Below are 27,165 nucleotides of genomic sequence, written 5' to 3' on the forward strand. Positions count from 1 at the left end.
TTTCGTTTCTTTTAAAAGGACCGAGATAATTACTTCCCTGTTCTGTAGAGACAGCTGTCTGTACCTGCATACGTTTCCATGGCTGCGTTACTGTGCGTGTACTTTCACTGTTACCCAGTACATGAAGTAGTTTCGTTTTCCAGGTATGTTTCTCCACCTACGCACAGTTAAGGTGTTACTGACAGCACTTAGACTGAGACCTTTAGACTGATGACTCATATCACTGCGTTAAACAGACAACAGAAACTCACTGTAACGTTTAATTACACAGTCATTCATTCATCATAAACACATCATAAAAACATGGCAACTCAACTTTGTGTTTTTCTTATCACAGTTTATTTTTGCACATGTTCTAATTTTCGCATGCAGTAAACCGTACTATGCCTGACTGCAATCAGCCAAGAGGAGACGCTGTTAAATTACTGGGCACAATAATAATAACAATAATAAAAATAATCACCTTCATACATTTAAAAACATATGTGAGATTAATGTGTAACATAATTTTATAGCGAGTAAATCATCCCTTTAAGCACTCCTTTTTTGGTTAAATGGTTCTTCTTTATGATGTCATACATGATAGTTTAAAGAATCTTTTAAAAAGTGGTTCTTTAAAGCACCAAAAATGGTTCCACTGTTGTTCCAAGTCATAGAACCTTTCTTGACACTACATGAAACCCTTTTTGGCTGAGAGTGTACACTCAACCGGAAAGTGCCAATAAAGGTTCTTTGGGAATAATCTAAGGGTTCTGCACCAATTTATGGCTTCTTGTTCAGACAACCTCCTCATTTACGAAAGTGGTTCTTCAAAGAACCATTGAAAGGTTTTTTTACAGAACCAAAAGTGGTTCTTCTATGGTGTCGCTCCAAAGACCCATTTTTAAAAATGGTTCTTCTCTATGATGTCATTCATGGTTCTTCAAAGAATCGTTTAAAAATGCTTCTCTATTTCACCAAATAGGGCTCCACTGTCGTTACAAATCATGGAACCTTTCTTGATACTATACAGAACCCTATTTGCTGATCTTAAGACAAGGTGCCACAAAGGTTTCTTTGAACAATGCCATGGAAGAACCACCCAAAGAGTGATATGGAGAACCTTTTTATAATGTAAATGTTCTACAGCAGTTTAGGGGGTTTTTCCTTGAACGTTTACTTGACGTGGAGGTTCTTTAAACTTTAAGAAGGTTCTTCACACTCACACATCTCATTTACAGAAGTGGTTTTTCAAAGAACCATTGAAGGGTTTTTTAGGAACCAAAAGTGGTTCTTCTATGGCGTTGCTCTAAAGACCCCTTTTTGGCATGTTAATTGTCAAAAATGGTTCTTCTCTATGATGTCATTCCTGGTTCTTCAAAGGATCGTTTAAAAATGTTTCTCTATTTCACCAAATAGGGCTCCAGTGTTGCTACAAGTCATAGAACCTTTCTTGATACTATGCAGAACCTTACTTGCTGGTCTTAAGAGAAGGCGCCACAAAGGTTTCTTTGAGCAATGCCACAGAAGAACCACCCAAAGAGCGATATGGAGAACGTTTACATAATGTAAATGTTCTACACCAATTTAAGGCTTCTTCCTTGAACGTGGAGGTTCTTTAAACTTTAAGAAGGTTCTTCACACTCACACACCTCATACACAGTGGTTCTTCTCTATGATGTCATTTATGGTTCTAAGAAATGCTTCTTTATTTCACCAAATAGGGCTCCACTGTGTTACAAGTCATAGAACCTTTCTTGATACTGTACAGAACCCTATTTGCTGATCTTAAGAGAAGGCGCCACAAAGGTTTCTTTGAGCAATGCCACCCAAAGAACGATATGGAGAACCTTTACATAATGTAAATGCTCCACTCCAATTTAGGGGTTGTTCCTTGAATGTGGGGGTTCTTTAAACTTTAAGAAGGTTCTTCACCATCACACAACTCCTTTACAAAAGTGAAAGTTTTTTTTAAGGAACCAAAAGTGGTTCTTCTATGGCGTCGCTCTAAAGATCCCTTCTTGGTACCTTTATTTCTAAAAGTGTAGATACTAATCAGCGCCAACATCTTCCTCGCATCAGTGTCCCCCCCTTTCTCAGCACTGTTTGTTGGGCATTCTGTCCATCGCAGGGCAGATGCTCAGCGTGTCGGAGGCCTTATCGCAGCAGTACAGGTAGAAGAAGGGGTAGAGCTTCTCTCTGAAGGAGTCCATGAAGGTGTAGATGTGGCTTCTCGTCAGTACGTCGTAAAACGAAACCTGTCCTTCCTCGAAGTCCACGTACACACCCACCCTCTTCAGCTTGGGCTCGATGGAGAGAAGGAGGGGCGGGGAGGAGGACACTCGGTACCCCTGCCCCTTCTTCATAGCCAGCGCCCAGTAGCCTTGAGACGTGCTCACCGCAATCCGCCCCTTCCTGTTGACCGACTCGCGGGCCAAGCCCAGGTACCAGTCGTCCTTTTCGCCAACTTGTACCTCCCAGTAATGACGGCCAGAGGTAAAACCCTCCCGGCCCAGGGTGATGACCACCGTGTCGAATCGCTCAGGGTTGTCCGGTAGGTCCTGCCATGCCCCCAGGTGACGCACCTGGCGCCTGTCCTCGGACAACTGCAGCCATGGATTGGCCGTGTCAGGGTCAAGGGTCACGTCCACTTCAAAAAGAAGATGAAAAAGATCATTTTATGTCGCGTTATGAAGGAAACATGTCATGTAGTATATGAACATCATTTCATTCCACTGTCTAATAGAAACTAAGCGGCCAAAACTATATTTCGTGTATATTTTATGCATATTTAATATTTCAGTTTTAGTATTTTCTTTTGTATTTTTAATTTGTATTTTGTCTGCACTGTTTTTAGTATGTATATAATGCTGCCCTGCTGTAGAGGGATTAGCTCTGCCTCACCACAAGCATTTCAAAGCATGAATGTCCTGACATTTTGTGGAAATGACAAATAAACTTGAATTTGAAGCTTAAACATGGCAAATTCGGCTAAATTTGAATAGTGACCAAGAAACAGTGCAGAATCTTTAAGGTTTCTAAAAGTGTCCACTTTTATTTGTCATAACTTTTTTCCTTTGTTTGAAACGGATCAAAATTCTACATCTTCCTGTTGTTTATACCCTGGTTTAAATTAAAAAGGTACAGTAACAACAACAGAGTGTTTAATTTTAAATACTCCGCTAAAGAGAGGCTGGAAAATAGTCAGATGAAAATGATTGACAACTTTTCTCGCACTTTTAAAACATCAAACCACACATATGTCAAAACTGGACAAAAATGGAAATGATTAGTATGTATAAACATGGCATTTTATGTTAAGTGACATTACACACAAACTGTACCTGAGTACTTCTGAATCCTCTTCAGCTCTATTAGAAAAGAAAGTGATACATTTGTTACTGTAATTCATCAAAACTAGTACGTCACTGTATGGATTTCTATAGTTTCTGAAAACTACAGAACAACAACGGATGATGGACCAACCATTTTCTGCGAGTTTCTCTATCTCCTCTGTCAGGGTCTCCTCCAGTTTGGACACGGCCCTCCTGATGGTCCCCACACACTGATCTGTGTGCACATGGGTCTCAGACCAGTCTTTAGTTTGTGGGTGGGTGATCAGAGATGGGAAGTTCTGTAAATGTAGATTTCATCAAAAGTTTACTGACTATCTTGAAATGTTACGGAATCAGTGTTACTGCTTAACACTGGCCACAAGATGGCAGAAGAGTACAATCTAACTCATGTACGAACATGCTTTGTGCAAAGCTGATGAGCCACCAAATGACTTCTGCACACCACCTTGTTAACAAGAACTAATGTTGCTACTTTTGTTCTAGATGTGATTTTAAAGTCTCAGTGTAAATTACTAGTGTTTCACTAACCCGTTAAAATCCAGGCTTATTACATACTAAGGCTTATTATTCAGTAACTACAGGGACTTCAGTGTAAATTATTCTTAGGTGTGTAATAAAACTTCGGGCACACCACTGGGCCCCGGCCATTTAAGGGGTTAAACAATCAGCAAAGTTTGAAAAAATACAAGAAATATGATAAAACACTGCTTAAGAACCACTTATCTGAGAACTATCTGGGCGTGGCCTAATTTTCAGATGAGCACCCATGACTGAGATCCCTCAGCTCAACACTCCTATCCTACTACACCACTGAAGCAGAACTAAACACAACTTAAAATAGGCCCTGTATAGCTCAGGTATGTTTGCTAGGTGTGCTTTCGCTTGGTGGTTAGCTTTTACTTCTAAGATTCTCTGGCTTAAAAACCCCTTAAAATCCCAGGCTTATTATATACAAAGCCTTATTATTCCAGACCTACAGAGATGTCAGTGCAAACTGGCTGAGCTCTTCTTAGATTACAGAAGTGTGTAATAAAACTTTGGGCCTACTGGCGGGCACTAGCCACTTAAGGGGTTATGCTGTGTGGGCAGGATAAAAAAAACATATCAGCCTTGTGATTGGTGAGAATCCTGTTTACAAGACAAGGACCACCCAGTTTACATCAAAACAGTGGAGTTTTGGCAAAATCCATTGGCCATTTAGTGGACAATGGAAGGTAATTCACAGATCATACCTTGTACAGGTGTACTGTGTTCCCACAAGACCAAGACTGATCTACTCATAAAGAAAACATGAATTTAGGTTCCCCGGGGCTTTAACCCTTAGAACCCTAGGGGTGATAGTTTGGTATTTGGGTCAATTACAATTACAATTATAGTATTGTATAGAAAGTATTGACATGAGACATATGTTGTTATTTTCAGGAGACCCTGGGCTGCTCAGATATGCCATTGTTTGCCATGTAAATGCTAACAGAAATTTGATATGTCTATGAATGTGTCTAATTTCTGATAAAAAATGTACAAAATGTAAAATTCTGTACATTTTTGCTGATAGAGATCTTGAAAACGAGTGTCACCTCAGATATCTTTTCAGAAACCGTTAGTGTCTGTGATCTGAAAGTGCAAGAATTTTGAGGGTGATTCATTCTATTGGTCATTATTGAGTAAAAATAAACAATTAGCATAAGGCGGCCATGGTTTTTATTGATTTTGGTCCTCTTGGACTCATTTAATCACAAATTGAGCATCTTTAATATCAGATATTTTTAATACTCAAAATCAATGTAAACTGAAAGACAGAGCTAATTTTCATTTTGTTATAATGTGCATCATATTTATTGTGATTTATCTATTAAATATTACTGAAAAACCCCCACCTGGAGGAAGTGAATGTGGTCTTCGGTGTGAGCGAGGTGATTGAGCTCACTGTTCCTCATCTTTAGCACAGTGATCTCCTGTTCCAGCTCCTCAATGAGACTCTGAGCCCAACGTTCCGTTTTCCTCTGCTTCTCTTCGATGGCCAGAACAAGCTCGGCCTGGGCCTTCTGGACTGCACGGACCAGGTCTGAGAACACCTGCATGCTGTCCTCGATCTCCCTCTGTGCGCTGCTCTGAAGGCAGCCAGATAGAAACAGAAGAGAATATGTAGGAGTTGTACTTCTGGTAATGCTTCAGTATAGTGGGACAGTAGAATGCCTTCTCATGCTCTTATTAAGCCTAATAGTGGCTGGTAATTAATTTGTTGCTCATTACTACTTTATTAAGCTATAACTGGGCTGAATTAAGCATTTGTATTGCTTTTATTAAACTTTTTTTACTAAACCAATAATTAAGTATTTATAAATAAGCACATTCCATTTAGGCCCAATGCTTAAGTTCTGGTTGTGCACAAGATTATAATGTAAAATTCATCATTGACCCTTGATATTACTTGAAGGGGAACTCCACCAATTAAAAATTCTTCATAATTAAATTATTAAGATGTAAACAGAGTCATTCAGAGTGGTTTGGTGTGAAATGCTCTGTTCTAGAGAAACTTACAGAGTCAGAATTGTTCATAGTGGTGGTGATAGGAACCAGACGTCCACCTCCTAAAGCTCCCTCACAGAGAGTTATTACAGGAAGTGGTTATGAATATACTGCCTGATGTCTGAGACATTGTTTTAAGATAGTTTTGCTATAAGGTGTTGGCTTGAAATGTGTTTTAATCCATTTATTTGAATCCATTCGTGGTGGATGGATACATACAGGATGTTGTGAGACAAAATAGTCCCCCAAGTAAAAATTATTTTTTCAGATTTATGACTATTTTACCATCAACATTCCATATAAACACTCAGAAGACTCCTGTAGGTTCACTGGTGGGTTTGGCTAGTAAATAAAATGGCTATATTTGTGTTGTAGTCATGGTGACCCCTGGCTCCTATCACCACCATTGTAAATACATCTATGAAAGAAGTCTATAAGTTTCCCTACAATGAAGTACCTTACATCAAACCACACTGGATGAGTCTGTTTACATCTCAAGAACTGATTTATTCAGAAAATTTGAAAGATTGGTGGAATTTCCCTTCAATAAAGTAGTAATATAGAGCCAGTTACTTAGCAGCCACTAGCTTGATAGGCTATTGGCTTGATAAGGCTTAATAAGATCATGATAATACAGACCTAAGATTTTGTGGTTATGATTATGATGCATAACGGAAATAAATATGTTCTGGAAAATGCTCAATTCTCTGAAGTTATTGCTCAATATAGTAATAATGAGCAGCTTCTTAACTGCCAGCCACTGGCTTGTTAGCATTACTAGGCCATTATAATGTCCCCTAGGTCCTTAAGTGTTAGCGTATATGTTGATTAGCATTCAGTACTGTAAAATGATCAAATACAGATGAGAAGATTTGACAATTGCTTGAACTTTTTTTCTAATATAATAATAAGAAGATTCAACTCAGCTTCCAGTTAGCTTCTATATAACACTGTAAGGGCATTAGCATGCTAACCAGTTGTGCAAATGCCTACTTTGTTCAGTTCCACGCAGTGTTTAACGTCCTCCACCTTCTTCAGCCGTTCCTGGATCATCTGCTGAACCTCTGCCTCAGTTTTCCTCAGCTGAACCTGTCAGTCACCAGAATTTATACACACCCATTAAAGTGTCTTCCTCTGTCGCTGCTTTGGTTACGTCTTGGCATGCTAACATGAGGCTGTTTCCAGTATGTTAGATCAGATGCAAGCATTTCTTTTCCTTCTCTTACCTTCTTCTCGCTCCATTCTCGTTCAACAGGCACAGTGTAGTGAGCCCTGTGGTCCATCTCGGTGCAGAGCACACACACCATGAGCTGGTCTTTCTTACAGAACAGCTCCAGCAGCCTCTCGTGCTTCTTACACATGCGGTCCTCCAGATTCTGCACTGGCTCGATCAGTTTGTGCTTGGTGAACCTGGCCGTGTGCGTCTTTAGATGCTCCTCGCAGTACGAAGTGAGGCAAACCAGGCAGGACTTCACAGCCAGTTGCTGGGGTCCAGTGCAGACGTCACAGGACACCTCCTGTGACCACAGTCCACTCGGTGGGATCAGTTCTGGTACTTCTATGGGGAGTTCTTCTGGACATTGCTCTGTCTCAAGGACCTGTTGACTACTGGGCTTCAGGACAGGTTTGGCCCTCATTTCTTTGAACTGCTCCGCAATCTCACGCAGCACAGTATTGATGCTAATGTCCGGCTGCTTGAAGAAGGTCTTCTTGCAAATCGGGCACATGAAGAGAGCACTGGCCTTCCAGTAGTTGCCAATGCAGGCCATGCAGAAGTTGTGTCCACAGGGGATGGACACCGGATTGGTGAACACATCCAGGCAGATGGAACAGTGCACCTGCTCTTCAACTAACATGTTTGTAGGGGAAGCCATTCCCTGAACAGAAGGGAAATTTGGTGATTTGTGGTGAAGAAATTTTGGTCTTTGTGTCTTTTGTCTAAGATTGTATGGGTGATTTTTGCTCCCAAATTATGTCATGGCTAATTCACACCCACTAAGGCTCCCTCCCTCACAAGATGCTATCAAGCTATGAGGGTAATGGCTAGTACTTAATTACTAGAAATGTGAAGTGAGCCATCTTTACAAAATGCAGCTCAACATGCTTGGAGGAGAACACTAACTACCAGTTGTGTTACATCAGTTTATAGACACCTGTGTTGGCTAGCACTGAGCTGAGTGATGCAGGTAGAGGAAGGACCACCCTACGCACCCACAGAAAACGAGGTCAACTATGCTCTGTTAAGCCCTTTTCACTATCAGAACCTGGCATTACTGCCATACCTTTACCGCCTTTGTTCTGGCTTTGCATCATTTTACTGCATTTATATTTGCGATTAAAGTCCCGTCAGATAGGATGTGGTGTCCTGAGTATGAATGGCCAACAGATCATTCGTTATTGGATCATATACAAAATGTTTACAACATTTTTCTCTCATGAAAACTGTAAATTAGAAAGCACTACAGAATACTTCCACTTTACCAACAATAGTGCCTTTTTTGTGCAATAGTAGCCACACACGTTCAAAGGAACAATTTTCTTGCTGAACGGTATTCAAATAGAACCTTTTTTCCACTCATGAAAACTGAAAGCTTGACTATAAAAACCACAGAAGCTGTCCACTTCTATTCACACATGAGCCCTCCTGGCAGTTTTTAGGGCTGGACCTGAATATTCGAGTATTCAGATGTTTAGGCATCGAGTTTTTAACTTCGGAATTTGAAAATAGTTTTTTTGGGGGGGGCTAAGTGTGGGCTATCAATAAAAGCAAACTACTGTAACGTTCGGCGTTCATGGGAGAGGCTTAGACAGCTCAAGGTTATGGTCCATAACACAGCTTTATTTTTAATTTGCTGAAAACAGCGCCAAACGTGGCGAGAAGAAACACAGTGACCCATATTTAGGCCCTTCAACATAAAAGTCCTTGTACGAATGAACCTAAAACAGCCCAACATAAACATTTATTCTCTTTAAAAAACTGCACTACTAACAGCTCGGGAGCCTGACATCCCTCCCACTTACAGCGGTGAACGTCACGCTTAGGCATTGGTAAACAGCATGTGTGGCTTCAAACAGCGATCTGCTCTACTGGACCCTTACTAGGGCTGTGACGTATGACCGTCGTACCTCAAGTTACGCCACCTCCGTGAGGCGCTGGTTAACCCATTCATGCACTGTGCTATTATCCTCTAGCCCGCCGCTAAGAGAGGCCTGGTAGATGAAATCCATGCTGTGAGTGCTGCAGCACTTTGCGAGGAAAGCAGCTAGCCTGGAGATTCGGATTCGGATGAAGCCGTGAATGTTCTTTCAAAATGGGCATCGGATGCACCCCCCGTCCCCCCCGCCCCCCCCGCCCCCCCCCCTGCCCCTGCCCCCAACCCTAACTGGTGAAGCTTTGAATATTTACTGTTGATTACTGCCGAAGCTCAGGAGCCCAAAAATTGGTATTGGGGACAGCCCAAGTACTTTCCTAGGAATTGCACTAGCGCTCATGCTAAGCGATTGACACATCAGTCTTACAGGAAACTTGGACTCTGGCTTGCATTCACACTTAACCACTTCCTGTTTAATTACTATTAAATTCCTGCATTAAAGTGCATGTAAGAAGGGCTTTGGACTCTTTGACTCGGATGGCTGGGATAAAGCTCACAATCTCCTGACTGATTTCTCCTGTTATCATCATTCCACAGTAGCAAATGTTGTTAACCAAAACTCAAATGAAAATTTTTTGCTTTTTAATTTCATTGAACGTTTTGGATACAAAAAAATGCCTAATGCTAATTTCTCCTTCGCTTCTTCAAATGGCTACCAACCAAGTTTCTTTCTCCTAATGGCATCTGTTGCACACATGCTATTTCCATATACTTGGCTGTAGCATCAAACTGTCGCGGCTAAGCTTGTGCAAGGGGGTCTGATTGGTAATCCTGCTGTTGAGACTGTTGGCATATGCTCTCAACAACATGTCAGAACTTTAGAACCCAAGTCAGAGCAAAGAGGGCTCACAGAAATATGGAAGGCCTGGCTATTCATAGAGCTCCAAGATTAACATGCCCCTGAATGTACCAGTCAAGGCAATGTCCTGCTTCACCTCACTGTTCACAACCAAGTACACTCACATCCAAAACCTCATATCAGTTCTAAAGACTTCACATTGATTCTGAAGGCGAATACATCGTATGCTAACTGTGTTTGATGGTGGTTTGAGAGCAAGACTTTGAGCAGTCCAGTGATGGTAACATGTCGCTGCTTCTTATCTAGACAGATCTTTCATATGAAACATGTCTTCATTAATAATTCAGAATAATAACATGTTAGGTGAGCATTATTGGTTATACAGTTTTTAAAGAGACTCACCAGGGAGATGTAGCTGCAGAAAGTCCCTGCATACAGTGACCGCTCTGCTGTGGACAGCAATGACACACGACACAGCTGACACCCCCCTTCAAAATATCACCCTTCCCCCCCCTTTCCCTTAACCTAGTTTCAGATTTACACTTCCAGATTGGGGGTCTCTCGGTCTGCGAAGGAAAGAACCCCTCATATGCCACTTTTTACTTCATTCTGCTACTCTGCACCACTTCCACATAGTACCCGTACACTTGTGGACAATCCTCTGGTCATCCAAAGAGCAAAAGCAAATAATATTTGGTTTATTTTATTCAAAAGTTTTGAAAAATATAGAAAACAGAAAGTGACATTCAGTACAGACTAGCATTACTGCCCATTATTGTTTTAACCATATTACACAAAAACTTTTTAGGCATAGAAAACGTAACAGTGCGGACAATATGATAAGATCTTTCCATTCAAATGTAAAAAAACTGAGTCATCTTAAAAATGGTATGTAAATTGTTTGATTAGCTGTTTTTCTTCCTGGCTGTCAATACATAGTAGCTCCTAATTGACGACAGAAACAACTCAAGCTCAAATAAACAAACATCACTCACTGCTGCGCCCAAAATTACTTGGAAAAATGTCTGGTTCCATTGACTTATATTAAAAGTATGTTTTTTCCTTCTCCTGTAAAGTTATCATTTTGGAGATACGATGCGTGTTATGTTGTTTTTGTGTGACCCATCGCATGTCGCAATAAGGGCCCCAGTGCTGGCATTCATACTATCTTTGTTGCAACATAAGCATATCATGGAGAATGTCTCCACAATAGCAACTTTACAGGAGAAGGCAAAAACATCCTTTACTTTTAATGAAAGTTAATGTAATGTAAAGTAATTTGGATTATTTCTATGGGCCTATTCATCATGAAATTTCAGCACAATATAAAGGACAACTGTGGTGCTCAAATGATGTACAAAAAACATCTGGAAAACAAATGGATATATTTCAGCAGTGATTTGATTATGAAATCTAACAGCTGTGGAATATAATTGCGACCAGGTTTTTATGTAATAATTGTGGCCAAAATACTCTGAGCTGTTTTAAGGTAGCCTCAGTTTGGATTAAACATTTATATTAATTTCATTCCATTTCATGACATTAGTTACAATAGTTGATTATAGAATTAAAATTTCCCATCTACCAGTGATTAAAATATTGGTTCGTCCTTCCAAAATAAAGCATTTCATAGCATACTCTACCATTCAAAAGTGTGCAGTCAATATTTTTAATAATATAAAACCAATCGGGTTATGGATAAATTTCTAAAATGATTCTAGTCCTTGGCAACTTAACGGGTTCTAATAAGGAAACTGAGACGGGTAAAAAACTGATTGAGAAACGTGAATAACCAGAAAAATGAAGTTAAAATACAATTAATATCTAGGACGTTTCATGCTATGCTTCAAAAGCGGTAATCAAATATTGAGGTAGTTAATTTGAAAAAATTGTAAATAGGTAATTACACATTAATTACCATTATTTAATATATTCTTGTTGTACTCAAAATATCTGAAAAAATTGAGAAACACATTTTGAATGTTTTACGCTTAGAATATTTCTAGTTATCAATATACATATAATAACAAAGATATATTAACATTAGTAGTGATCCCAAACTTTTGAATGGCAGCGTATACCTTAGCTAAGTGAAAAAAACAGGCAGGTCCTTAAAGGTGGTCAACAGCATCAGCCATGTTTCACTGTCGTGATGACCAGTGCTCCTGCGTTCTTCCCTTCTTGACTGACGCAGGGGCTGAAGATGGGGTGCACGTTCTCACCGAACGTATCCATGAACGTGTAGAGGTGGGACTGCGCCTTCACGTCATAGAAGGACACCTGTCCTCCCTCGTGATCCAGGTATATGCCCAGCTTTTGGGGCACTGTGGGCAGCTGTAGGGGGATCCTGCTGGAGGCCAGGGCTTTCACCTCCCCGTTCTTCAGCCACAGGCACCAGTAGCCACCTTCCGGGCAGAGCCGGATTTCTCCTTTGCGACGGGCAGACACCCGGGCCACCCCGATGGTCCAACCTGTCTTCCGGCCCACATCCACCTCCCAGTAGTGCCTGCCGGACGAAAATCCCTCACGGCCGAGCACGAACAGCGCTGGACTGAAGCGGCGTGGGCTGTCCGACTGGGACGAGGGTTTACGGCCCTCTTCGTAATGCACCTGCCGACCGTCCTCGGACACCACCAGGTTGCGCTGTGCCGTCACCGGATCCATGAACACCTCACCTGAAAAAGGGAGCGTTGAGATGTTTCTGGCTATAAGTCACTTAACAGAGGAGCTGAAACAACTCTAGCTCCACCACCAGAGTCCTCTTGGAATTAGTGATGCACTTAAACTCATTCATCTTCCTTGCCGTCTTAAGTGAATGCAGTGTGTCTTTAGCATCATCTTTAGCTTGTATTTTCCTGTAATTTTAAAGCTGCAGAAAACAAAACAAAGATTTTGCCCTTTTCATCTGAAAACTATGACCAAAATTTCTGTGTCCCCTGGTAAATGCGACACATACTGCCCATTTCAGCTTGCTTGAACTTAAAAAATGGCACTTACTTGCATAGTTCTGCATCTTTCTTAGCTCTGCAAAAACAATAGTCAAAGTTATTAGTAGCATAGAAACCATCAACAACAGATAAACAAACTATATGTTTCAGTGAGAGATGATCAGACACATGTTGCCGTCAGTCACCTGAATGTGTGTCATTACCAGGACTCTCTGCAGCTCTTTAATGGAATATTCCACCATTTTTCATTTTCTTATTCTGTTTTTTGTCACAAATCATATGGTCATTTACCACAGACAGTCATTTTGACATGCTTCCCTGCGCTTAGCAAAACAACAGAAAACCTGTTGACTCAAAAAACACTAGAAGTCTATGGGCAGATGCTTTAACACCTGCCCTTTGGCTCCTACTCCAAGTGTGTTAGTGAGTCAATTAGTTTTTTTTAGTACGTACAAGAAAACACACCTAAATTCTGAGTAACACTACTATATTCCATTTTTAGCTTCCCAGCAAGAAACTAGGTGCATTGTTTATGCTTTCGATTGAATGCGCTGATCAAAGACACACTACCTTTCCCATACAGGCGTTTCTCCTCTTCTTGGAACTTCTCGACTAGCGTGTTGACAGACTTCCTGATCGTGCCCAGGTACAGATCTGTGTTCACTGACACACCTGACCAGTCAGTAGACTCGGGTGGAGGAGGGAGAGTGGTGAGGTGCTATGAGAGATACAGTACATGTTTCAGACACACTGACAAACTCACTCACAAATACACAGATTAGCCAAAACATTATGACCACACACACACACACACATCATCTAAACCGCTTATCCTTCTGGGTCACGGTGGGGTGCTGGGGCCTATCCCAGCTGTCATTGGGCGGAAGGCACATTATGACCACTCACAGATAAACTGTATAATGTAATCTTGTAACAAGAAAGGACTGGGATATGTTATGAGCAGTTGGTTCTCATAGTCAGCATGTTGGTGCGGGAGAAATGGGCAGGGGTGAAGACCTACCAGCAGAAGTCCGAGGAGGGACAAACCACGAACCAGCAACAGGGTGTTGAGTGCCGAAGGCTCAGTGATGCACGAGGGCAACAAAGGCTATCCCATCTGGTCCAAACCAATAGAAGGGCTACAGTGGCACAGACATTTTTTACCCCTTAAATGGTCAGGGCCCACCGGCAGGCCCAAAGCTCTGTTACACACTTCGATAACCTAAGAATAGCTCAGCCAGTTTGCATTGATGTCCCTGTAGTTACTGGATATTAAGCCTTAGTATGTAATAAGCCTGGGATTCTGAGGGATTGATGATTGTTACGGGAGGAATTTTCACATCGCACCCTGCTGCATATGGGGCTGCGCAGCCGCAGACCAATCAGAATGCCCATGCTGACTGCTGCCCAGTGTCAAAAGTGCCTACAATGGACACACAAGTGTCAGAACTGGACTTCGGAGCAATGGAAGAAAGTGCCCGGTAATTCCTGTTTTCTTCTACATCATGTGGAAAGGCCAAGTATGACTGCGAACCAAGTACACCCCTTCATGACAGGGGTAATCCCTGATGGCAGTGGCCTCGATCAGCAGGATAATGCACGCTGCCACACTGCACACGAAGAGCAAGACGAAGGGTTCAAGGTGTTGACCTGGCCTTAATTCTCCAGATCTCAGTCTGTGGTATCTACGGTATAGTCCGATCTGCAGTGGCTTCACCTCAACTTACAGGACTTTGAGGATCTGGTGCTAACGTCTTGGTGACAGATACCACAGGGTGCCTTCAGAGGTCTGGTAGAGTCCATGCTTGGGCAGGGCGGAGGGTTAGAGGCAGCACAGGGAGGACTAACGGCATATTGGGCTGGTGGTCTTAATGTTTTGGCTCATCGGTACACCATACTGCTATATATAATATATATAGCTAATATATATAACTAAAACAGTGATTCTGAATGTTTTAATATCGTTCCCAAACGATACAAGCCACCCAAGTCGGCACACTCACACACCTGTAGGAAGAGCACTTTGTCTTGTGTGTGCGCGAGGGCATCCAGGTCGCTGCTCCTGTTCCTGAGCAGGTTGAGCTCATGCTCCAGACGGCTAGCCAGCTCTCTGGCCTGCTGCTCGGCGTGCTTCTGCCGAGAGGTGATCTGCTCCACCAGCTGAGCCTGACTCTGCTCCAGCAGCCTCTGCAGCTCTGCGTACACCATCCAGCTCTCCTCGATTTCCCGCTGACTGTTCGACTGCAACATACACACACCCTTAAACATATCAACCTTGTGTAACGTGCTCTAACTGAGAAATCTGCCTGCTGTTTAACACTTAGGGACTCTTATGTGGATTCACACTCGCTCTCATAACTATGTAACTTCAGGCCCGGTGTCAGGGAGCCATTTCGTGGGGCGGTGCCCCACCAATCTCCCTGCCTCACTAAACCCCACTAAACTTTAAATTAAACAAAGTGAAACTTAACTTTGTTCACGCTGCTTCTTAAATTGTCACTCGATAAAATACCTGTCACAGTTATTCTATAGTTGCCTGATCACAATTATCTAAGCTGTCTGCAATCATTTTCCACAGCTGTTTGCTTTCACAATCATATGTTTATGTTGCAACAAATAGAATGTGAATTGGGAGTATTTTCAGCTGCTGCTTTTAGGCAAAAACATGTAAATTAAAGAAAGCAGAAAACGCATTCTAACGTCTGAATCGGTGCTACATCACCTTTAGAGGGCAGCAGTGAGTAATGTTTGGTTGTTTGAGCTCGAGCTGTTTCTATTGTCAGTTGGGAGATACTGAGTATCAGCTATGAAGCAAGCCACTTTGACCATATTAGCCATGTACTTTAATATGTAGCAATTCATTTTGTGGTCGTGACCAGCCTGATTCTTAATTATCATAGTAGTTACTTAATAAGAAGTCTGAAAATGAATAACTGAATAATAAGCCGTTTGCTTTTAGCTGTCAAGACAAAGGTTAGCTACCAAACGTCAAACAACAGTGGATTTCAGTCTTAATAACTGATTGAGAATGCACAAAACATTTAGCAAAGAAAAAAAGAAAGAAAACAATTGTGAAACATACTTGTACTAATATTGCCAATAATTTCTTGGTCTCTCTTGACTGTAAAATGGCCTTTTATAATGGCAGTTTGGTTTAAATAGGAAGGTGCTCTGTTGCTTCACTCAAATCCAGCTAATGCGATTTGCTGGACTGCTACGACACACAAACACACAAAACAAACAATCCAGGCACAGATATCAGTGCCATCTCATGTTTCCACTAACCACTGCTAAAATGGACAGTGCAGCAAAACAAACACACACACACACACGCACACACACACACACACACACACACACACACACATACACACACGTGCACATGCACAGCTGTCAACTTCTAGCTTCGCTCTAGGCACCTGTTAGCACTGCTGTTAAAAACACACACACACACACACACATACCAGCACCTACATGACCTATTTATCTATATACCCTAGTAAAATACATGTTTCTTAAATGTGTCCATTTTCTGCACATTTTAGCATTTTATTTCTATTATTTGCTGAAATTCCATATTAAATTTTAACACACTACGTTTTATGTGCATTAAATGTGCAGAAGTGTTAAAATCAACATTATGTAATTTGACTGGGGGATTTGGGGATTTGGAGACCTCTCTGGTGGACAAGTGTAATTGCACACATGTGGATGCACATTTTGTAGCATGGGTTGCTCTTCAGACTCCTTCCCTGACTGGATGAACTTGGTGATTGTTGAATTCAAAGAGAACTCAAAATCAAATCGAAACTGGGTGAAGGACGTGGATGTGAATGAATTATTTACTATTGTCATCGTGTCCTCATCAGTATGATGTTGATTTTACCTTCGAGACCTAAACATTGAGCCGGACCTTCTTTTTGAGCCTGTGCGTGACGTTAATACATAAAAAACATACAATGTGGTCTAAGAAACTCCTGTGAAATCTGACCCGATTTCATACAGTGGAGCGTTAAAAGACTTAATTAAAAGACTTAAGAACTTAATGTGCAGCCCCTCCTTTACAAGCGCAACCGTTCACGTACACAGTGTGCAGTGCTTCACACAGCATCCTGTGGTGCAGTTTGATTAGCTGTTTGAATGTGTTTCTTGCGTGTTTGGGAGTAACTGGACTGACCGGTCTGACCGCACTGTGGAACCGTCCTGAATAAACATCCACACATAAACCTCACGCACTCGCTCCAGCCACGTACACAATCAACTCCACAGCGTTATTACTTTCCTCTACATAATCAGCTCTCTGTAATTTTGCGATTTTCCGCTACCCAACTTTACATTTCACAGCACGTATGTAAGCGAGCGTCGGCTTAAGGACTGGAAACATAATCAGTTTAATGGCACTGAAATTAGAAAACTGTTTTTAACCTCAGTGGAATTAAAATTCATTTCTGTGATGTACATAAACGTGCTGGTGGCTTTTACATGAGGATTTGGGTACAAAGCAGCTCAGCAGGTAGTGCGGCGTGCATACATCCACTCTTAAAAGTCAAGGCTTCTAAATGGTCCTCAGCCTGAGTGTACATTTCTAGGAAAAACCTTTAATTGGAGAAGAACATTGATATAATGTGGATGTTCTTTAAGGTTCTACGCACTCGCTCAGCTCGTTTTCTTCAAAGAACCATCTATTGGGTAACATTTTGCTTGTACCCTGCTAAATGGGGTTGACATAATCATGCCATAAACAGGCCATATACATCAGTTGTTATGACAGATTATGTACAGTAATATAAAAATATCATGCTACTATAACAAGTGATGTATATGACCAATATATGTATATGTCCATGTATATACAGTTTAATGTCATGACATGTCATAATGTTTGCTGTCATGATGGCTAACTGGAGTACACTAGCATATGACATTTAATTATGTTACATATAATTGTTGTCAGAGGCAGAAGGGAATTGTGAAATCGAAAAAAATATATATCTGGAACTTTTAAGTTTATTTTAATATAATATAATCAGCATGAATGGTGTATTTTCAATTCTGCTAGTATTGTTGTGATAGTCTTAGTTCATTTTAAGTCTGGTTGTTAATTAAAGTATTAAATTCTTCAACCACCAAATGGAAAATGAGGTATCTTGGTAGATACAGCCATGCGAGCTCTCCCATTGGCCAGGACTTCAGGAGCTGAATTGGAGGTCTAATGTGTCAGAGTAACCACTACTACAACTAGAAGCTGACAGTGGAATCAACCAATCACATTTTGAATGCTAATTTTGTGGGAGAACAAAAAAAACATCACTCTAGGCCTTCTGGAAGTCCTAGACACATCACTGACTGTGAGTATGAGCGGAAAGCATTCAGTGAAAAGGTAAATACATATTGAAACATCTTTTACAAGCTTCAAATATCCACAGATAATCTGGAATTACCAAACAAAGCTTTGCTAACATAGTACTAGAACCCCATTAGATGAGCTAGCAGTAATTAGTGTTATCATAGAGGGCTTTTTCCTCATTTTTTGACCTAGTTTTAGCCTTTATGGACCAAACTGAAGGCCCAGATCTAACAGTCATGGTTCACCACTGCAGTGCGCCGAATTTGAATTTGAGTTTGGCCAATGCCGATCTGATGTATCTTATTTTGAAATCCTGTAAAAAAGCTTGGTTTTGGTTGGAAACTAAAGGGTTAAATTCTTGACTCACCCAATGGAAAATCATCCAAATCAGGATATTTTTGCTCTGTGGTATCTACCTAAGCTAATTCTCAACAACAAGAACAAAAACTACTTTAAAGCTTAAATGCCTACATGAATTTTAAAGGGCCTTTTTTGGGTGCATGTCAACAGAACCTGTCTGAAAAATGTCAGCGGGCGAAGAATTCCTAACAAATCGAAGCCAAAGCCTGCTTCACCACTGTTCTTATGTTTTGCTGCAGGAATTTCCAGCAAGCCACAATTTAAATGGCTGAGAATAGCTGTGCCTTTGTCCAGCCCTACCTAACAATTAGAACTCTCTCCCTCTCTCGCTCGCTCGCCTTCCCCAAAAGGAGAGAGACAAAGATCTGCCACCACGTGTAACTTCATCCTCATTGTATTTTTAAACACTGCTCCAGCTGGGCTCTATTTCCAGCCCATGATTTGGCCGCGACACTGGCCTGCAGCTGCAACAGTAACCTCATGCTCACTCAGCATGATACTGACACCAAATCACATTAAATGTTTCCTCCAGGGGAATCAAAACCTGTTACAGCCGACCGCTGCAGACCTGACCTGGATAGGTTCGTTTAGAAAGTAACCCATCGATATTTCATATCATGCTGTACGTATCGTTGTCACTGTTTTCCATTCAAGCGGAGACCTTCCGCTTCCATTTCTTGGTTTTTAAAGCTCTCCTATCTCATTTTCTGCTCATTACAAGCCCTTTAGGTTTTCCCCTGACGTCTGACATATTTCAGTTCCCACAGCATTCTCCTTCTTTTGAGCTGGGTGTGTTGAAGCAGGTAAATATTTGCAGTGGTCCTGCGAGTTGGGTGAGTCAGCGAAGTAAAGCCACATACAGAACTAAGTAGGTGAAAGGAGTTCAGTCTACGGCGTCTAAAGAGTCTGCTATCAAGGATCTGTCGTTCATTAAACACTTCCTAGCTGTAAATGAAGGTTTATGTAGCTGTTCTAACTTCATTTTAACACAACAGTTACCTCTTCTCTTCATTTCTACCTAAATTATGAGAAATTCTGAGATCATTTCGACGGATTGGATCCACACGTTGTATTGCAGGATTGTCTAAAGTCTGAAATCTTGTCTTAGCTGCTTGGTCACCATGACAACTTCAGCTAAGACTGAATTTAAGTTCATAATCTTATCCTTTAACTCCATATAAGAAAACAATATTACAGAACCATCCGAACTAGACTAAATCTCCTAACTTCTGTCCTAACTTTAAGATAAACCCCAGAGCTGTGTTAACTTCTGCTTAACCGTCTGTTTCTACTGGTTTGTGCAGTGATAGGCAGTATAGTTCACTCTTACTGCATAATGACGTTACATTTATCTACACTGAAAACGGTGGTTTGACTTGTGAGGGTTTTTTTTCTAACAGCATTTTTAAAAGCCAGGCGCTGCAGACTGCAGTGATAGTGGTGAATAATGAAAAGACAGAGCTGAACGTGTGTCTGTTTCTTAGGAGAAGTAACGTTAGCGCGCTCGACTAAAGCGTTTGGGAAATGGAGACTGAAACTGGGGAGCAGCGACTCTGATAAACAGCACAAAGCGCTGTCACAATATTCTTAACTTCAAGATTCTAGAGGTTTAGTTTTGCTTGCCCTTTTTACATCAGTAACATTAGCTGTCTGGTTAACTAACATGATTACTTTATGTGCTTACGTATGGTTGGTTGCTAGGCAACAGACATGACAGTTAGTTGTCGACTTTGATCAAAAAGGTTAAGATTTCCTAACTCGAAATAAGATGCTGACCTGTCAGATCAGATAAAAAGATAGGGAGTTTCTGTAACGCAGCCTCTGGCCATCAAATTATAGTCCCCTGAGTACAAATATTTTGTGGGCCCCTACCTGGCTACCTTCTTTTGTATGGTCAGGGAATTTATCAAGTTACAGCGAGGCCTATGCAGCACCACTGTTCTGACTGCAGAACAGTGATCATTTGGCATGTTCCAATACAACCAAAACAAACAAGAACATAAACAAGATAAACAATGAAACCTTTCCGTGTTACGCATGCATCTACTGTTCACAGCCAACATTTACCCCAATGTAGATGACATAAATTAAAAACAGGAAGCTGAAATGTACACAAAAATGGAAAAAGGCAGCAAACATAAAAACGCAAACTGTCAAACATCCTAGCTAAAGCATACTGCCATAGCGGACATGGAAATGTTTTTATTTCTCCTTTTTTTACCTGCCAACAAGAACAATAACTCATTTCTTTAACTCAGGTGGCTGTTATTTTATATTTGCCTTTAGAAATGGGCATCTTTTATAGCTTTATAAGACCCCATAACGTTTAGCTTGTTCTGAAAGACCATAAAGAAAAGACTCACTTTGATGACTTTGATGGACTGTTTGATCTCTTCTAGTTTCTTGGCTCTCTCCTTGATCAAGTGTTTCAGTTCTGATCTCCTCTTCCCCAGTTGACTCTGTAGAACATGCATGAGTCATGTTAGGCGTGCACAACTACAGGGCTAACTGCTGTAGACCCACATGTGGGTGAAAAGTTAAGTAATGGGAAAATAAATTGACTCAAGTTATAGCCACCTTTATTTAAAAGGAATAATTAGTGCAAAAACACTAATCTACACAACTTTACACTTACCTCAGATGTAGCTGATCAGTAAAGTCATGTTTGGAGCTTAGATTTTGCTTCTTTAGTTTAGTGATGGAGCTACGGGGCTAACATTTCATAGCAAAACACTAAAAGTCAGTAACAAACACTAGAAGTCAATAGTCACCCAAATCCTTTCCGCAAATACATTCCCAAAACTTCTCTCAACCCACCCACACTGCATATACATCTTTGTTAAAGTCGTTACTATAAAATATAAAAATGGACAGAACCTCACTGGTACAACAAGACACAAAACACATGCTGTTCTGGCTACAGCGCATCTCCACAACAAGGGGGCTTTTACTGCTTACACCTCTACTAACCAGCCAACTGGCTCTTTTTATTAAAGGGTGGGATTTTCCTCTTACACAGATGCCCTGTTGAGCATTATGAGCTATCGTTCATTTTCCAACCATTGAAATGTCTCCTTCTATACATATTATTCAATTACGTCATTAAGAAGCCCCTGCCGCCATTTTGGCAGGCAAGCTGTAACTCTGACTGTGTTCGTATTATCACTGCTGCAGCTACAACCCTGCAGGCAGATAAAGACCAAGCAACACAGACCAGAATGACCACAAAAAAGATATGTGGACACTTCAGATGTGGTCTCCAGAAAATGTTTCGAGGAGAAAATTAGCTTGATTGGTGGACTGGATTCATTAGACCGGTGCATCTCAACATCAGTGTGTGAGATTTCATAAAAAACTAATATGCTTTAAAACTGAGACTTAAACTGAGTATTCACCAAAAAGAAACATGTTTTACTGCCTCGGCTGGATCAGATATGGTTTTGTTGTCTGTCCTGAATGAACTTAAGGTTGCCTACCAAAATGGTGGTCATCAGAACGCTATGAACTGTAATTGCCGCGTTCAAAATGATCCCCTAATCACTTTACCCTGCGTTCAAACAACTGGATCACTATGTGGAACATTATTATACAGAACAGAATTGGTGATGGTAGTAAATCATTTTGGACACTACGTCATATGGGTTTGCTCATTACTGTGTGACAGCAGATTCCCTCACATAAACACTATTAATATAATGCCACCAGTCCACCATGACCGTTGAGTTTGACTGCACATGAGATGAGCTTTCTTACATCTGTAACAGGTCCGAAAAGAGGCCTGTGGAGATGCTGCCATTGTAGCTGAGGTCGCTAATCCTAGCGTGAATCTTCAAACCAAACATCGCAGTGCTTTATGGGTATCCCTTATCCTCTAGGGTACATTGGTTGTACACTACTTATTGCGGTGCACTATGGGGTTTATTTGAGTGCACCGGGTCTTCTTCTGATCTTCTGACACCACTATAAAATGGTGGAACCCTAAAAGAGGGCACTACATAGTGAATAGGGGACAGTTTCGGACTGACAAGTCTTGGACAAGACCTGGATTCAGTTTGAGTGGGTTGAGAGAAGTTCTGTGGATGCATTTACAGAAAAGATGTTGGTGACTACTGACTTCTAGTGTTTGTTAGCAAAATTAGCCATGTAGCTCCAGCGCTTAACTAAAGGAGCATGTCTTGGCTGAGCAACTACTTCTGGGGTAAGTGGAAAATTGTGTAAATGCCTTTGAGGAATCGTTCCTATAAGGCACCCTGAGTAACACTAGAACCTTCAGATATGATCACAAACTTCACTCACCATCCTCTTCTTGTATTCCCGATCGGCTGAGATGATTTCGTGCGTTTTGTGCCCCACGTCCGCGCACTCTCTGCACACGCACATGTGGTCGTTGCAGCAGTATGCCTCTAGGAGACGCTCATGCTTCTTGCACAGCTTCTCCTCCAAGTGGTGGACAGGGTCCACCAGCTTATGCTTAGCCATGGTCTTCACTTTCCTATGGTGCCGGAGGTGGGCCTCGCAGAAGGAGCCGGGGCAGCTCAGGCATGACTTGAGAGCCTTCATCTTCCTCCCGATGCAGGCATCGCAGGGGATGTCTCCGGGTTTGGCAAAGTCGCCCCCATCCTCATCTCTTTGCGGGGTCCCTGGAGAGGCCCCTGGGCTTCCTGCAGCCCCAACATCGGTGACCCCTGCACCTGGGGCCATGGACAAGCCCTGGAACTGCTCAGCTATCTCAGCTAGCACACGGTTCACGCACAGCTCCGGCTTTTTGGAGAAGGTCTTCTTGCACATGGGGCAGACCACCTTCTTGCTGTGGTTCCAGTAGCCCTGCAGGCAGGCCTTGCAGAAGCTGTGGCCGCATGGAGTGGAGACGGGCTCCACGAACACCTCCAAGCAGATGGAGCATGAGAATTGGTCCTCGGAGAGGGTGCGGCCCCGAGATCCCAGGCCTGAGTGAATGAGAGAGAAAGAAAACCAATGGGTGCTAAAACTGGTGACATGCATCGATCTGCAGACCCAGAGAGGCAGCAACAGTGTGTTTTGGCTTCTGACTTGTGCCCACTCATGTTTCATGTTACCATAAAAGTGCGAGCATCACACGCGCAATGGCTAACATTACTGCTTTGAAGCTGAATAGCATGCTATGCTAGCACACAGGATTTCTTTATGACCGTAGGGAGATTCCCAATGACTGCATGGCGCATTTGCACAATGCATGCTGGGTTTTGTAGTGAGAGAACACTGATGGAAGAAAACACAAAAAGTATACATAATTCTGTTGAACCAGTGAGGCCCAGGAATGCACTGCTGTCCTCCAATATTTTGCAAATCATGACAAATAATATATTTAATAATAGTCTTAGTCATTTAAGGTAGAATAATCCAAGTTTTTCATTCATTTTAGGCATCAAGCCAGAAGCCAATAATAGATTAACTCAAGCACCTTGAATTAGCTAACCAGCTATCTAGCTGATAACTCTGTAAGGGGATAAACCTGAAACCATGTGATGCCCTGAAACTGCAGGTATGGAACTGCTGTTAGCTCTTAGCTCTGCAGATTAAGTGTATATCTAAATAATTATAATATCTAAAATAACATGTAAACAAATAGCGATACTTTGCTCCTGCAATAAACTGGACACATTCCACAGTAACAGGCATAATGTTGTGGCCCTCCAGGAAAAGTACTGGAGACCACCATATACTTAAAGGGGCATTACGGCCTAAAACTAGCATATTAAATATTATTTGTCTTGTTATGTAATATTCTGTGGTGCAGCATTGCATCCTTCGGCCTCATCTGATTGACAGAATTCACTATTTTATGTTTTCGTCCATCAGTGTTCTCTCACTACAATACCCAGCATGCATAGAATAAAGTTTGAGGAGTCGCCCGTCATGTCATCTCAGGAATGCAGCAGCACAAGATTCACCTTAACAATGCAACTGTTCTCTCTTTAAATCAAAACAAGCGTCTCTTTCACTGACCATGTCCTCATAAAATGCTTCCCATGTAGCGTTCATCTCTTTTTTGGGGCCACAAGATTACATCAAACCATTAAGTGTGGAATGGACCAAATGATAAGGAGAACTTTGTCTGTGTGGTTTGTGGATCAGCCATGAAAGCAATGAAATGCCTTACAGTAAAATTAGATCAAGCAGGAACTGGAACTGAGACATATTCCACCAAATGCAGTTTCATTAAAGGGCCCCTATCATGGAAAACCACATTTTCTTTGCTTTTTTTGTTGCCGTTTGAGAAAACATAGTGTGGTATAGCATATAAACGCCGCTAAGTATTCACCCCCCAGTCCATACAGTCCATATATGTAAACTGTAAAAACAAGCTGCTTTGAATTTCCTGTTTTTGTGATGTCATGAAAACAAGCACATTTATTCACTAATGCAGCCCACAAAGGTTTAGCCCCGCCCATTCACGCTACGATTATAAAGGAGTTTCGGCCTGGACTGCTTTTTAAATAAAGCACAATGCAGGACAGCCAATCAGAACACAGATTGTTTGAATGCAGTGGTATGCAAAAGTTTGGACGCCCCTGGTCAAAGTAGGTGTTGTTGACTTTCTAAGTGAAAATTCGAAAGTTGATACGTCCTGTACAGCAAACATTTAATGCACAATTACGTTTTGTTTTTTGTTTGTTTTTTTTTTTGGAAAAGAAATAAACATAAAATGTGGCCTGTGCAAAAGCTATATTTTATGTTTTGTTTCTTTTCTAATATGTTAAACACAAATAAATTGTGCTTAATTTACTTAATTCTGCACTTAAATTAAAAAGAAAATCATTTAAACTTGTTCCCTCATTTTCACTTAGAAGACAATGAAACATTATTTGCATAAGACTGTATAACAGCCTGTTTAAGGGAGAAAGGGATAAATAGAGGTGTGAAAAATGGTCACGTAAAAATGAATGACTGAATGAATGTTTTTGATACATAAAACCACACAAATGCTATTACCCAAAAATAAAATACAAGGCATGTTTAAAAAATGGGCTCTTTAAAATAAAAAACAAGTTATTTTGCTGTACACTCTTAGAAATAACAGGTACGTTTCTCGCTCATCAAGGTACAAACAGTGTAAACGTTCCCTCAAAGGTACAACAGTGGTTTTAAGGTCCAGTTGTGTTCCGTTAAACAGTTTTTTTCAGGTGAAAAGTACAGATTTGTACCTTTTCATAACCGAATGTTTTAAAACAGAGCAATAAAAGAAAAGCCTGGAGACGAGACGGGGTGTGTGGAGTCAGTACAGCTTAGACAATATCATTTCAGTGGATTATGGTACAGTTATGCCCTGTGATGGACTGGCGACCTGTCCAGGGTGTGTCCTGCCTTCCGCCCAGCTGGGATAGGCTCCAGCACCCCACCGCGACCCAGAAGGATAAGCGGTTTAGATGGTGTATGTATGTATGTATGTACAGCCCCAGTAATAGTTTTGTACCTTTTTTTCCTAAGAGTGTAGCGAGCCTTGACCCCTAATTTTTAACATTTTGAACAAAACCAACTACTAAAATTCTTCCTTCCTGAAAAAAATGATTCTCTCTCATTTTAAGATACAAATCTAAATGTAAAATAACATAAAAGAATAATTCAAACTTTTGAACTAACAGCATAAAATAAAGAAATGTATGTTGATTATTTAAAAGTTTATATTCGCTGCTGTTGGAACAAAACCTTGTATGTCCATTTTTCTCATTTTTCAGTTTTTGACATAATCTGAAAAGGCCTGTTGTCCTTTATATTGTGTGTAAATTTCATGATGAATGGACCAACAGAAAAGGCCCAAAATGACTTGGAAAAACGTCTGGTTCCATTGACTTACATTAAAAGTAAAGTAGGTTTTTCCTTCTCCTGTAAAGTTACCATTTTGTTCAAGGTTTTGTTCCGACAACAGCAATTTATAACTCTGGAATGTCATTTGTGGACACGTGTGGGAAACTATCTTCAATATTTATGAGTAAGTTAATGGAAAATCCCAACATATAATGTTAAATAGAAAAAAAAACAGCACTTGAAAGAATAAAAGTAACTAAATTTGAGAATTTTCATTAGAACTGTATTTGTACAACTATAATTATTCTCTGCCAGACTTTTAACAGAATGTTTAGGGTTAATTTTTTACTCTGTACCTGAGAACATCTAAAAAAAGCAGACTGTTGTGACTTACTCTGCATGGTGATGTGTTGTTTTGTGCTCTATTCCTGTTCCTCAGTGTTCCGTCTGGGGCAAATGTTTGTCTTTCGTATGCGGATACAGAGTTTAAACCTGTTTCTCCTCTTTCTCTGCACTCGCGTAGGCAAACACCCAAACTCTCTGACAGAGCCCCGCCCCCTTTTGTTGGGTGTGGTGAGGTATGAGCAGGGGCATTTAGGATGTTGCAACTAAACAGAATTAAATCATTAAGTAGGTTGCTAAAGGCCTCGTGCACATTGTTTTGGTTTGCCTTTTGCTAAACAAAACACAGTTCAGTAAATAAAGGAATGAAAAAATGTAAGTTATGATTTTCCACACACCCCAGCTGTGGATCATCAGCCAGGACATGTTTGGTGCCAACATCTTGCTTCTTCAGTTTAGTGATTGAGCTTCAATGTTAATGTTGCTAACAAACACTAGAAATCAATAGTCACTCAAATCTGTAAGGCTAATGTTGCTAACAAACACTAGAAGTCAATAGTCACCCAAT

At 41.1% G+C, this 27,165-nt stretch overlaps 1 protein-coding gene across 1 annotated transcript; it reads right to left on the reverse strand.

Annotated features, from left to right (window-relative positions):
- Positions 1-99: 99 nt before the first annotated feature.
- Positions 100-26,805, reverse strand: LOC118816835. Its single transcript, XM_036583428.1, has 14 exons — positions 26,650-26,805; positions 22,767-23,416; positions 20,834-20,929; positions 14,771-15,004; positions 13,334-13,481; positions 12,813-12,839; positions 11,951-12,490; positions 10,218-10,303; positions 7,091-7,741; positions 6,858-6,953; positions 5,213-5,446; positions 3,466-3,613; positions 3,324-3,350; positions 100-2,629 (listed from the first exon to the last, which is right to left on the reverse strand). The coding sequence occupies exons 1-14, from the start codon at positions 26,654-26,656 to the stop codon at positions 2,076-2,078; spliced, it is 3,498 nt and encodes a 1,165-aa protein (XP_036439321.1). The 5' UTR covers positions 26,657-26,805; the 3' UTR covers positions 100-2,075.
- Between the last annotated feature and the right edge of the window lie 360 nt (positions 26,806-27,165).

Source organism: Colossoma macropomum, unplaced genomic scaffold (genome assembly GCF_904425465.1).
Source record: "Colossoma macropomum unplaced genomic scaffold, Colossoma_macropomum, whole genome shotgun sequence".
In the NCBI taxonomy this organism is placed as follows: Eukaryota; Metazoa; Chordata; class Actinopteri; order Characiformes; family Serrasalmidae; genus Colossoma; species Colossoma macropomum.

What these genes read in the sequence shown, in the direction of transcription:
- LOC118816835 (XM_036583428.1), bottom strand. An exon ending in AAAGATGCAGAACTATGCAA is followed by an intron (nt 12,491 to 12,812) that starts GTAAGTGCCATT and finishes TCCCTTTTTCAG; the next exon opens with GTGAGGTGTTCATGGATCCG. An exon ending in AGAGAAACTCGCAGAAAATG is followed by an intron (nt 3,351 to 3,465) that starts GTTGGTCCATCA and finishes CTTTTCTAATAG; the next exon opens with AGCTGAAGAGGATTCAGAAG.